General features: G+C 50.3%; 1 protein-coding gene and 1 pseudogene across 2 annotated transcripts; both read right to left on the reverse strand.

Moving 5' to 3' along the window:
* Positions 1-4,026: 4,026 nt before the first annotated feature.
* wiza (WIZ zinc finger a) lies at positions 4,027-10,154 on the reverse strand. Of its 2 annotated transcripts, none has more exons than XM_072683246.1 (10): positions 10,044-10,154; positions 9,466-9,578; positions 8,346-9,032; positions 7,462-7,869; positions 6,482-7,120; positions 5,948-6,265; positions 5,579-5,796; positions 5,209-5,353; positions 4,857-5,016; positions 4,027-4,511 (listed from the first exon to the last, which is right to left on the reverse strand). In XM_072683246.1, the coding sequence occupies exons 2-10, from the start codon at positions 9,554-9,556 to the stop codon at positions 4,322-4,324; spliced, it is 2,856 nt and encodes a 951-aa protein (XP_072539347.1). In that variant the 5' UTR covers positions 9,557-9,578; positions 10,044-10,154; the 3' UTR covers positions 4,027-4,321. The 2 variants fall into 2 exon arrangements, with proteins under 2 accessions (XP_072539347.1, XP_072539349.1); XM_072683248.1 differs by having other exon boundaries at positions 10,005-10,062.
* Positions 10,155-10,877: 723 nt separating this feature from the next.
* LOC140559311 (uncharacterized) lies at positions 10,878-11,890 on the reverse strand (annotated as a pseudogene).
* Between the last annotated feature and the right edge of the window lie 880 nt (positions 11,891-12,770).

Raw genomic sequence — 12,770 nt, forward strand, 5'->3', positions numbered from 1 at the left:
GCGGGTTGACCTTATTAGCCTCAGACGCTTAAAAGCCTGCAGGCGTCCTTCACTCAACTGACCTTCAAACCATCCAGCGTTTTAAATAGGTAAGAGCCCTGCTCTGGGTGCTGAGGTGAGGGCTGGAGTGAGGGCTGACCCGTCCTTCCAGAACAAACCCATGACAGTGTTTGAATTCCCGCTCTGCTAAGCTAATGCGCTCGCTAACTTTCATTCAGTGTTAGCGGAGGCCTCTCGCTGCCCAGGTCAATAAACACAGCTTTCTCACTTTCTCTCCAAACACTCGCTCTACCCCAAAACCTGTCAGGCTGGGGCTCAGTGAGCATGCTAACGCACACTAGCCTGAGTCAGCCCACCACTACTGATTCACCAACGACCCCCTGCCTCACAGCAAGCGCCGACTCAGCAAAGCAGCCAAACACGGGCAGTGTAGTGTGTAGCTGTGTATGACAAGAGTACCAGTATATGGCAGAGAGGGGCAGTGAGGGGCAGTATGTGACTGCAGGGGCAGAGAGGGGCAGTGAGGGGCAGTATGTGACTGCAGGGGCAGTGAGGGTATGAGAGGGGCAGTGAGGGGCAGTCAGATGTATGCTGATTTCAGGGTTTTGGAAACGGCTCAGTTTTGCTTGTGAAGCTGAAAGTGAGCAAACAGCTCCCACTTCCCCTCAAACACAGCCGGCTCTGTCCACAGGTTCCCATGAAGAGAGGAAGGAATTACGGACTGGAGCGCTGACGGAGGCTGACAGAGTCTCGCTGCCCCGCACGTTAATCATTACCCACCTCGACAGATGGAGTCAGACGCACCTCCGCCCAGATAGCGGCTCTTACTCACCCATCACACACAGGTTCACTCGGCTCCAAAGAAATCTCCCACTGCTGAGACTGCCCCATTATCTCCCACTGCCCTCATCATGATTCAGCTTCACACTTCATTACATACTTCAGAACTGCAGACTGGGTCAGAACATCTCCAGAACATCAGGCAGGTCTTGTGGGGTGTTCCCAGTATGCAGTGGTCAGTACCTACCAAAAGTGCTCAGAGGAAAAACAACCAGTGAACCAGTGACAGGGTCATGGACGCACAGGGCTCTCATTGATGCTCACGGAGGCCCCGCCCACCTCACAACTTATCGGACTTCAGGATATGCTGCTAAAGTCTTGTTGGCAGATACCACAGGACACCTTGTCTTGATGAGTCCATGTCTTGATGGGTCAGAGACCTCCACCCTGTCTGTTCTGCACCCAGAAGCTCATCTTGTCCTGAGGCTCTGGAACTTCTCAGCTTCCACATAAAAGCAAGTTAGCTCACCAACTGCTGACTAGCTACTGCCAATAGAATAGGACTGTCTGGAGCAGATCAACATCATGACCCTATTGGCTCCATGCTGCCTAATGCCAGGGGTGGGCTAGAGGGGTATAAAGCCCCCCAGCATTGAGGAGCTGTGGAGCAGTGGAGAAACTGTGTTCTCTGGAATGATGGTGGAGGAGCTCCATCCAGTACTTTTGTTGTGAGTTGGGGATGATGAGGTGGGGTGGTGACCATCATCCAACATCCTGACCTCACTAATGCTCTTGTGGCTGAATGCAGTCAATCAAATCCTCACAGCAATACAGTGAATCTGCAGGTGTCCAAATACTTCTTCCATATCGAGTATTTCAGTCACTCCAGCGCAGCACCACTGTAAGTGTTGGTGTGTGTGTTTGTGTCTTTTTCTGCATGGCTACACGTTCCTCGGCCCGAACCTGGCGGCCACAGAACCAGAGGTGTTCTTTACGTTCGGGTCCACACGTGAGCTGGGACTTTCTGCAGAGTCCAGATGTTCAGAAGTTCCAGTAAAGAGGTAGGGGAACCGGACACACGCTGACAGGTCGTTTCCCCCTGGCAGTTCCACTCCTAAAACAAGGACACACTGAGGGAGGGGGAAGAGGCGGAGCTTCATTCTCTCTGATCTTTATGTCAGCCCTCTGATTGGATATGAGCTGAGGGATCAGACAGGAATGTGTCCAGCTGCTTTAAAGGCCATTCTCCAAAATCAGAGGGGCTTTATTTCAGCACAGCTGCCCCACCCAACACACACACACACACTCCCCCTAGTGGAGTAAGCTCTGTAGATATGTCCCTGTTCTTCAGGCTGCAGCGCAGATGGTCCGGCTTTTAGTAAATGCTTGAAATCCTACATTTCAGAGGTTTTCAGAGTCCTCTGCTCTAAAGCAGGAGCGCTGCTGCTACTGCACTATGGAGCTTTGGTGGTGGAGCTGCAGGAGTATTACTCTACCACCTCTGTTCAAAAACTTCTCTACCTGCAGATCAAGCTTCTGCAGCTCTCACACTGTCCTTGAGGGGGCGCTAAAAAATGTGTATTTACTATAGTGGAGTAAAAGTGAAATACACTCCCTAACTGCAGGGGGAGCCCAAGAGCAAAACACACCAATTTTTCCCATAATACTGATCTGCAGGCCTTTATGTTTAGAATCATCTCTTTTAGTGCAATGCATGTTGGGTATTTGAAATTTGAAATTTTCTAGGCTGAACATGCCTCCTCTTTTCCCCAAACATGTCGTCTTTTATCCTAAACTGTAAATGGCCGATATCTTAAAGGTTCACGGCTCCGCCTCCTCACTGCCACTACTGGTCTACATGTACCTACAGCTACATCAACCATTGGTCAATCTGCTTCCCACCACAGCTGATTGGACACATCCTAATGGGCAGATCTTTACTTTCTGGACCTGAATTTTAAAGTGTAAATAAACACAAATCAGCAACTTCGGTCTACCTGAAGCCTCCAGCCACAATATCCCAACCACGACGGACGTCCTTTTTTTATTAAGCCAAAACATGGTCACCCTAAATAAATAAAGGCTGGACGTGGCATTTAAACTCTGGAGTATCTTTAGGTTCAGCTGAGGTGTTTATCCATGAGGTCAGAGTGATAAACATGCAGTTAGCATCAGGCTAACTGGCGGGTATGAGCCCCCATCTCTTCTTAACTGCTGTCGCCTCAGACTGTCAAATAGGCCACAGACTGCGGGGGGTGCTAGAGATTTTATGACCCAACTTTCGATTTAAAGCCAACTCCACTTAATCGTTTGACCTGTGTGTGTGTGTGTGTGTCTGGCTCTGAAATGCAGCTCTGGTCCTGATCATTACAGCTGCAGCAGAAATAGCCGGGTGTAAGCCGAGCTGCGGGATGGTAAAGCTATCGGTCAGCAGGACACACTGTTCCAGCTCGGCAGCGTCCAGCTCGGCTTTAATAAACTCCTCTATATTAATTATGTGCTGGGAAACAGAGCGGGCCGAGTTTCACTCAAATACTCTCCCAGACTTCCTTACACACTTACTCCGTGAAGACATCTCACCTGACCTCACCTGACCTCTCCCAGCCCCTCACTCAGCTTACAGCCACACTTCAGCTAAACCCCTCCCTGAGATACGACGCAGTGTTTACATCACTCCCCTCAAACCGCCGTAACCAGAGCAGCTTCTTCATAATCAACTCAGATTCAGCTCAGCTTGAACTCAGAGTTACTCAGAGTGTGTGTGTGTGTGTGTGTGTGTGTGTGTGTGAGAGAGTGTGTGTTATTGCACAGTGGAATGTGAGATGGTTAGTGTGTGTAAATAACCCCTGCAGTTGCCGAGTGCTGCAGGAGGACAGAGCAGACGCTGAGGCTCACAGCCGCAGTTCAGTCCTGTGCAGATCAGCTGACCGGTCAGTCTGACTTCACTGCTTTAATATTAACTGATTCTCAGATGATTCTCTTTATTAAATCATGATCAATCCGTCTGCTCACGTCCTCCTCCGCAGAGAAAGGAAACACTGGTTCTGTTTCTGAGAATCGGATTATGGGGTGCGTTTCACTTCAACCAGCAGAACAACCCTCTCATCCTAAAAAACCCCAAAACAAAAAACCAAAAATCGGATTGTTTCTCTCACACACACACACACACACACACACACACACACACACACACACACACACACACACACACCCTGTGTGAACCTCTGTAAACAAACTGAACGAATGTAAAAGTAAATCCAGATTATTTATTATAAATAAAATCAGGATAAATCACGGCTGATCAGTCCGGTCCAATCCGCAGAACTCAGACAGTAAAATACATTCAGCTCCTCCTCCTCCTCCTCAGTAGTTCCTTCATCAGTAGCTCAAATAAAAACCTGTAAAACCTTTAAAACGTGTTTCAGCTCATCCGTGTGAACTGCACAGACAGAGCTTCCTGAGGGGGGCGCTGCAGAGCAGCACTTAAGACATCAATGTTGTAGAAAGGGTCAGAACAGCAACGAGACAAGTGCTCCTGCCTCTAAACGGCCTGCGGTCCAATCAGCTGCACCGTGTCAGTGCGAGTGGGTGTGGAACTCTGTGCTACAGGGGCGGGGTTAGGGGCGGGGTTAGGGGCAGAGTCCTTTCTGAGGTTGAGAATGTGCTGCCGCAGATGAATCAGCCAATCCTCCTGTACCGAGAGAGGACCCTTAAACACCTCCTCACAGAACCTACACACACACACACACACACACACACACACACACACACTTAGATGATAATAATAATAATAATAAAAATAACAATAACAACAACATTTGTTTTAAAGTGATTCTGCACTGTGATTTTAAACGATTCTGATTCAAAGCAAAAGAATCAGATGTTCCAGTTAAATGAATCAGTTCACTGAATCATTTCCTAAAGAATTGTTATTGAACTGTTGTGAGATCAGAGACAGATATGCAGACAACAGTACTAAAAGGTAGTGGTGTGTGTGTGTGTGTGTGTGTGTTTAAACAGAGCAAACGGCTGTAAATCAGATCCACATCTGCTCAGGAACGCGGGACAGAACTCACCTGCACTTTAGTGAGTAAACTTTTCCCACCACTTTGACCAGGCTGCTTGCTGGGGGGCGGGGCATGAGAGAGGGGGCGTTCCCTACGCGTGGCTTTAGTGGTCCCGTCCCCAATCTGCCATCAGCATTGGGGAGGTGCTTCGGAGGCCGCCTCTCACAACCTGCAGTGCGCGCACACACACACACACACACACACACACACACACACACACACACACACACACACACACACACACACACAGGATTCAAATTCTAGCAAAAACTCCAGCTGTGTAACTGCAGGAATGGTGGGAAAGTGTGGTGTAATGAGGTGTGTGTGTGTGTGTGTGTGTGTGTGTGTGTGTGTGTGGTACCTCGGGAGGCGGTGTGTACTGGTGTGTGCTGCAGGGTGGACGGTTTTCTGTGGGCAGATGAAGTGGAGGGGTGGCCTTTGACCTCTCGGGCTGGTGCTGGCCGATCCAGATCCGAGTGGGAGGGGTAGGGGGACGAGGAACTCCTCTATGTGAGAGCGCGTGCACACACACACACACACACACGTTGTAAACTTCTGGAGAGGTAGTGTGTCAGTGTGTGTTAGAGGTGGCAAATTCAGGCCCAGACAGTAAAAATTAAGCCTTTTTTTTTTTTTTTTTTTTTTTTTTTTTTTTACTTTCTGGATTCGGACTTGCCACCATAGGAGTGTGTGTGTGTGTGTGTGTGTGTGTGTGTGTGTGTTGGCCTTACCCTCTTGACGACCTGTGGCAGGTCACCCCGCATGTAGCGTCTGTGCAGCTCAGCAACCTTCCCCGGCTCCCTCTGCATCCACTCCGCCAGCGTCTCGATAGGAGAGCCGTTAGTGTGCCAGTCCACCCCCTGCTGGCGGAGGTGTGCACGTGCATGACTTGCAAGAGCCTTCCTGTTCTCAAAATCAAACCCACACAGCTCACAGGTAGCCTCAAACCCTGCGCACACACACACGCGCACACACACATCAGTACAAGGGACAGAACTCTGCAGAACCCAAGTGTTTGTTAAGCCAACAGGAGAAAGTGAGGGGCTCCTGACGCTGTAGCGAAAGTGCTGCAGCTCTAATGAGGCAGTGAGGAGTCGAACCTGTGGCCGTGCCGTCCAGCGAGTCGCTCTTCTCCCTGAGGAAGTCGACTGGTGAGGGCGTGGCCATTTGGGGAGAAGGGGCCACTTTCCTCCACAAGCCGACCGTCCCCACTGAGGGCTCCAGTTTCAGCTCAGACCCCTGGAAGGTCCCCTCCCTCACCATTAGCTCATGCAGGGTGTCGATGGGCGAGGCGTTGGGGGACCACTTAACGCCTAACTGGCGTAGGTGGGCGCGGGCATGGCAGGACAGAGCTTTACGGGTGTCGAACATGTCAGTGCAGTACTCACAGCGCAACGGCACCACCTCTGCCTTCAGCACTGACACACACACACACACACACACACACACACACACACACACAAAGAGAGGGACAGTTTTGGGGGCGTGTTTACAGAGATCAGATTGGCGACAGTCCAGTTTTTGTTAGCCTAGCATCTCCCATTAGAAACTAAAGAAGTCCTCAGATTCACTACATGTTCAAATGTTTGTGGACACCCCTTCTAACGAATGCAGCTGGTTCAGGCGTGACTCACCTGTGTTTGCCTGGCCGCTGCTGGACCCTGGCGCGGTTTTGGGTTTGGGGGGTTCTATAATAGTGATGTCCAGTTCCACTGGCTCATCCTTCGGTTTGGGAAATACTGCCCTTGAACCCTTCCGTGCCTTGGGCACTCTTGGAGGGGCGGAGCCTGGAAACAGAGCTGCAGGGGTGGAGCTTGGAGACAGATGGAACGGGGTTGCAAATGGAGGCAGAGATGCAGTGGGTTTGGGGGGCGGGGCTGCAGACATCAGGGTTTTTGTGGGTGGAGAAGATGGCTTTGTGGCCACAACAAGTGGGGTTGTAGGAGGGGAAAGGGGCTTTGAAGGCAGGGTGTGGGACAGTGTGGGTGGGCCACAGGGCGGAGCCTGAGGTTTTGTGGGAGATGAAAGGGACTTTGGGGACAGCGTTTTGGTGGGTGTGACACCATGCTTTAAAGTGTGGGCATGGGGCTTAGGTAGACTGGTCACTCCGCGGCTGGCCATCAGGTCTCTAAGTGCTGCCATGGGCGACCCGTGCACCGTCCAATCGGTGATGCCGAGCTGGCGCAGGTGAGAGCGGGCGTGGCTTGCCAAACTCTGACTTTTCTTAAACTTCTCGTGACAGAACTCACAGCTCACATCCTTCACAGAGTCACCTTAAGACACAGGGAGCACGAGAATATCACTCTTATAACCTCATAAAGATGAAAAATGGAGAGGAAGGCCAAGTACATCTGACAAATAAACAATTATTATTAATGTTAATGATTAATATTGATTACGGTGTCGAGATCTCTGCACTGACTCGAGAGTTTTACCTCAATGGTATGTCTGGACTTTAGGGAACAAGCACCCTGGACAAGAACTTCAGCTACCAGCCATAGCATTCATTAGACCACAGGTGATTCTGAACTCGCAATCTGATAGACTAGGAGAAAGTCAAGTGCAGAATCTCCCCATAACCTGATGAGCATCAGTGTGTCTTATCTGAACTCACCTTTCCGCTGTGCTTTTACCTCAAACGGCCCCCCCCACAGCCCCGCCCCCAGCAGGGAGGTCTTGAGCTTTTTTAAGGGCGGCGAGCTGACAGGGGCACTGTGCAGCCCATCAGATGGTGGAGAGGATGGTGGGGGACGTTTGGGAGCAGGTCCCGAGGATGTGCATGAGGGAGAATAGACCTCCAAGTCTTCGATATGCACCGGACTGACTCCGCCCCCCTGCTGCTCCTCCTTCTGCAGGAGCTCATGCAGGATGTCGATGGGGGCGCCTTTAGAATCCATCTCCACTCCAAACTGTCGCAGGTGCGCCCTCGCGTGGCTGGACAGGCCTTTACGTGTCTCATACCACGCTCCGCACAGCTCACACACATGAACATCATCCCTCAGCGTGGGGTCCGACATCGCCACTGCAGGAAAACCCACTTACTCAGATTACACACATACATACATACATACATGCATACACACACACACACACACACACACACACTTGCCTACTTTACACACTTTCTATACATTTATACAACTATATATACACACACACACACACACACACACACACACACGTGTGTGTATGGCTAAAATAAGCAGATTATGGAAGCGTTTAAACCAAAAGCCATAAAACCTTTCCTAACCCCTTACACACACTCTACCTTTATCACTGAGTTATGGAAATCAGCTCTGATCTGATTGGCCGCCCTGTATCATGGTTTTTTTTCCAAAAAGATCTGGAACACTAATTATTAATGGGTGGGGATAAACTGCTGCAGGCTGAATGGGCGGGGCTAAACTGCTGCAGGTTGAATGGGCGGGGCTAAACTGGCTGAGAGCTCAGCAAGACGTGGTTCGGTGTGAAAAGCTGAGTGAGGGAGGGGTCACTTACTGAGGTCTAGCGGAGCGTCGGTTTCCTGAGGAGCCCACAGGGGTTTGGAGGAGGCCAGAGAGAGAGACGAAGGTGGAGATACGGAAACTGAACCTTTCTTGGGCTCTGTGGGCACTTTACGGGGCTTAGCGGGTTTGAGGGGGCTCAGGAGCGAGGGGGAGGAGCTGGGGGTCAGCGAGGCTAACGATGGGGCCGGAGACTTGCTGTACTTCTTCTTCACCAGCGTGGATATTTTGATCTTGAGTTTGGTAGTCTTTTTACTGCTGAGGGTTTTAGGGGTTTTGCGGGGTTTGTGGGATTTAGGAGTGGGGGTCTGGAGAAGGTTCAAGGTTTTAGGAGTGGGGGTCTGGAGAAGGTTCAAGGTTTTAGGAGTGGGGGTCTGGAGAAGGTTCAAGGTTTTAGGAGTGGGGGTCTGGGTGGTGCTGAGGGTTTTAGGGCTGGCGGTCTGGGGGCTTTTAGGGGTTTTGGGTTTTTTGCGAATGGGGGTTTTGTCTGTGCTGTCCTGGCCAGAGGAAAAGGGCAGTTTTCCGTCTCTCTCGCGGATCAGCTGGTACAGCAGGTCGATCGGAGCGCCGCTGCTGTCGGACACAGACACTCCTAGCTGCCTCAGGTGGGAACGACAGTGACTGGAAAGTCCCCTCTTCGTCTCAAAACACCCACCACACACCTCACACAAATGCACCCCCGCTACAGTAACACACAGAGAGACTACGTAAGGGTGACAGTCGAGCTTGGAGGAAAAAAACACCATAAGATCATTTTGGGTTGGAAAACCGGTTCTTATGCTATAAGGCCCAGTGATCAATCCGGTTCATACGAAATATGTATGAATCACATTGTTCGACTAACAGAGCCTGCAGAAAACATTTAGTAGACAGAATTCAGTCCAGTAACAGCTCCTGCTTTTCGTACAAAAAGTGCCACATAAATGAAGTTATTATTATGAGAAAAGTGCAACTGAATGCTGAGAAGCTGACAGTGATCAAACAGATTACTCAGTGATAAACACAGATCTGATTAAACATCAAAGAAGAAACACGCAGATCAAAAGGCCGAGCAGAAGAAGATCTCAGACTGGAGGCCAGCACAGGAAGCAGCCTGGACCACCATGTGCACTCACTCTCAGGGTCCTCTGGGGGGGACTGGGGCTGGACCAGGCTGCTGGGGGGGCTGCATGTGCTCTTCCGGGCAGTTTCTGGAGCTCTTTCCATCTCTGCAGTGCTCTCAGTCCTCCTGCCAGATAAACCAGAGACAGGTACAGTAGGCTGGCTTTTCCACAGCGTGTCAGTACAGTACAGGCTCTGACTAACAGGGTTAAGAAATCATATGAATAGAACTAGTTTAAGGTGGACTTTTTTTTAAGGTGGACTTATTCGTGCCACCTTAAATGGCGCCTCGGGAACAGAGAGCCCCTTCCCTCCTAACTCCAGAGAGCATCTAGAATCAATCAGGATGATCATATATCGAACTGATCAATCGGGCTAAAGTCACCGAAACCAGACCAGTACCGAACCTGGCCTCGCGAACCACATGCTAGCCAGCGGTCGCTCAACCCACAGCTAACGATCCCGAAACCGGTCAAATCACCCATCTGTCCAATCTACCGAGCCACAGCTCGACCTGCCACACACACCGCGGCCTTTCTGAGCTAAAACTGACCCATTAGGTCCGGTTCTGAGGCTGAAACCCGGGCTTTACCTCTACAGTGGGAGTGGGCTTTGTTTGGCTTCAGTGTGCGGCAGCCCTTCTACATCGACTCCGCACAGTCGAACCTGCGCAGACTAGACAGAAGCAATCGAGCGGCCGCCTCTGTAGCGGAGCAGTGAGGACAGTGCAGTGCTAATGCTAATGCTAATGCTACTAGGAGGAGGGCAGAGTGTCGATTGACAGGCTGCTACTGAGTGCTGATTGGTTGGCATTACTGCTTCTATTAGTGCTGATTGACTGGTCAGCTGCTGTCCTGCAGGTCCTGTGAGGAGGGGCTCAGTGAAAAGGCCGGATTCATCTGGAGGAAACCTGTTTCTGTCTCTGAATAAACAGTGATCACACTATCAGTGATCAATATCAGTGATCACACTATCAGTGATCAATATCAGTGATCACACTATCAGTGATCACACTATCAGTGATCAATATCAGTGATCACACTATCAGTGATCAATATCAGTGATCACACTATCAGTGATCAATACACCCGGGTGGAGTAGAGGGCAGGGTTTCCTTCAGTAGATCATTAAAATAGTACAGATAAATAAACCCCAGGATTCAGAGAGGGGGGGGGATTAGATCAGGGGCTGGGGGGTAATGAGGATGCGGTGTGTGTAGCTGTACAGGATAAAGTGTATTGTGTTTCTGACCCACTCTCCCAGAACACTTCAGTCGGACTCGTAGTTCAATTAGATCAAATTTAATGATCACATTAAAGTCAGTCAGAAGCGTACAGTGATCACATCTCCTCAGAGTCAAAGCAGTGAATATTCAGTACAATCATGAATCTGTAACAGAGCTTTATTCAGCCGGCATCTACACACACACTCTTCTGGTGGTTTACTCAGGGACACACACCGCAGAAGCAGACGCAGACAGTGATCATCTCTGGATCAGCACCGCTGTTTAATCAGGATGCCGTAAGGACGGATGGACTGTGTCACAACCTTCTCTGCTTCCTCCGGCGAGGTTTCCTCAGGAATGGGAACGAGCCAGTAATCTTTCCTCTCTGTAATTTCCCTCTTCTCCGGGTTGATCCTGTTCTGCATGATGACCTTGTAAATGTTCCTATCGGTCTTGGACATGAAGGTCTTCGTATACGGCTCCGCCTTCTGTATATCAGGGCTAGAGTAGATGCTGTGCCCGTAAACCTGCCCTGCCCCGGCTTGTAGTAGGTCTCAGTGATGGCTCTGGCCCCCTCAATGCTGGTCCCGTGGAAGGACACCGGCCACTCACCGGGTGAAGACTGGCTCCTCCATCCGTAGGAACCCAGCCAGGCGTTTCCGTCAGGGTACTTATCCAGCACCTTCAGAGCGAAGCGGTACCACCCCCAGGGCCGAGTGTACGGCTCTCCCCCCCGGGAACACTCGGAGGAGCCTGAGCCACACCTGAAGTCGTAATCATACAGAGGGTCTAAGAAGTTCTCCATGTCCACCAACAGCTCCTTCCGCAGTTGTTCTTTGGCTGAGATGTGGTTTGAACGGCTTGCCGCAGAGTTCCCCGAGCTTCTTTCTGGAGAAGAAAACGACAGTTTGAGGCCGCCAGGTGTGAGCACCTGTGACTGAAGCTGCAAAGACGGTGGAGAGGAGGTTTTCAGTGGTCAGTTCGTTCCGTGCAGTGAGTCCATGTAGGCCCAAGTCATGGCCTGTGTGCTGATCATCTCCGGCTGTCAGATCTTTAAGCAGATGGACAACTCCTGAGATTTCTCCTCCTGAATGCAGGTTATTCGGGATTGCTCCTCCTGAGTGTCCATTATTTGGGACTCCTCCTTCAGGCAGGGGCTTCATGGAGACCCCAGTGACAGCAGAGAGAGCCTCTAGAGCAAGTTCACTGTCCATCTTAGGAGCGGTTCTGGCAGTGAAGTGCTGAGAGCTCCGGTGGACTGAGAGAGGAGAGCGGGCTCATTTATACTGCAGATGCTCTCACTCTCACTTTCACATTCAGTTTGAATACAGGAAGTGTCCTCGCCGCTGAGTGCGTGAGATTGATCTCGTCCTGCTCTGAGTCTCTTTAGCTGAGTCCTGTTATGACCGCGGTTTTACTTTCTGTACTAACTGACGTTTAGCTGATGTTATCCTCCAGAGCCACTTCCGCTAGAACAAGAGCAGAGCTGAAGCCGACATGCAGAACGAGACTGTTAATCAGATTCATGTAGAAAGATCTTCAGGCGACGCTCACCACCTCGACTCCCGGACAGAGAAAAGTCTGAAGGCTTGTCTTCCATGAGTCTTTAAGAGATGGTGGATCAAGATGAGCTCCGTTAAGGTGTGTTAAGAACAGAGTGACCACCTCCAGACAGACAGAATGTGGGACGAGTAGGAAGTTTAATAACTTTAAGCGTGAGATATAATGTCGGTCTGATTTACCAAGAAACATTTATTCTTGCTTTTCAACCCAAATGACCAAATGATTAAGACACTACCTGAGCCAAACGATAGCCCAAAGTGGCTCCAGTTTAAGGCACAGGCCTACACAAGACAACCCACTCATTTTAACATCCTGTCTTTATTGGGACTCTCAAATTAGCTGTGTTGTGCCTTGTATTTAGAGTTGAATTTGCAGATTTGACAGTCTCAATAAAGACAAGATCAGGCCTGGCCTACAGAAAGACGAACTATTCCAGTGCAAATAAGGGAAAACGAAATATTTGATATTTAATGAAAGACACTGCTTCCACGTGCATGTTTCTCGCTGTTGTGCTCGTTTCCTGTGGGACTC

Source organism: Salminus brasiliensis, chromosome 7 (assembly GCF_030463535.1).
Source record: "Salminus brasiliensis chromosome 7, fSalBra1.hap2, whole genome shotgun sequence".
In the NCBI taxonomy this organism is placed as follows: Eukaryota; Metazoa; Chordata; class Actinopteri; order Characiformes; family Bryconidae; genus Salminus; species Salminus brasiliensis.

Bases quoted from the DNA above. Each gene is read 5' to 3' on its own strand.
- wiza (XM_072683246.1), bottom strand. From the start codon at position 9,556: ATGGAAAGAGCTCCAGAAACTGCCCGGAAGAGCACATGCAGCCCCCCC. The intron at 9,033-9,465 runs GTGAGTGCACAT...GTGTTACTGTAG, and splicing joins CCCCCCAGAGGACCCTGAGA to CGGGGGTGCATTTGTGTGAG. The intron at 5,797-5,947 runs GTTCGACTCCTC...GTGTGTGCGCAG, and splicing joins GCTGGACGGCACGGCCACAG to GGTTTGAGGCTACCTGTGAG.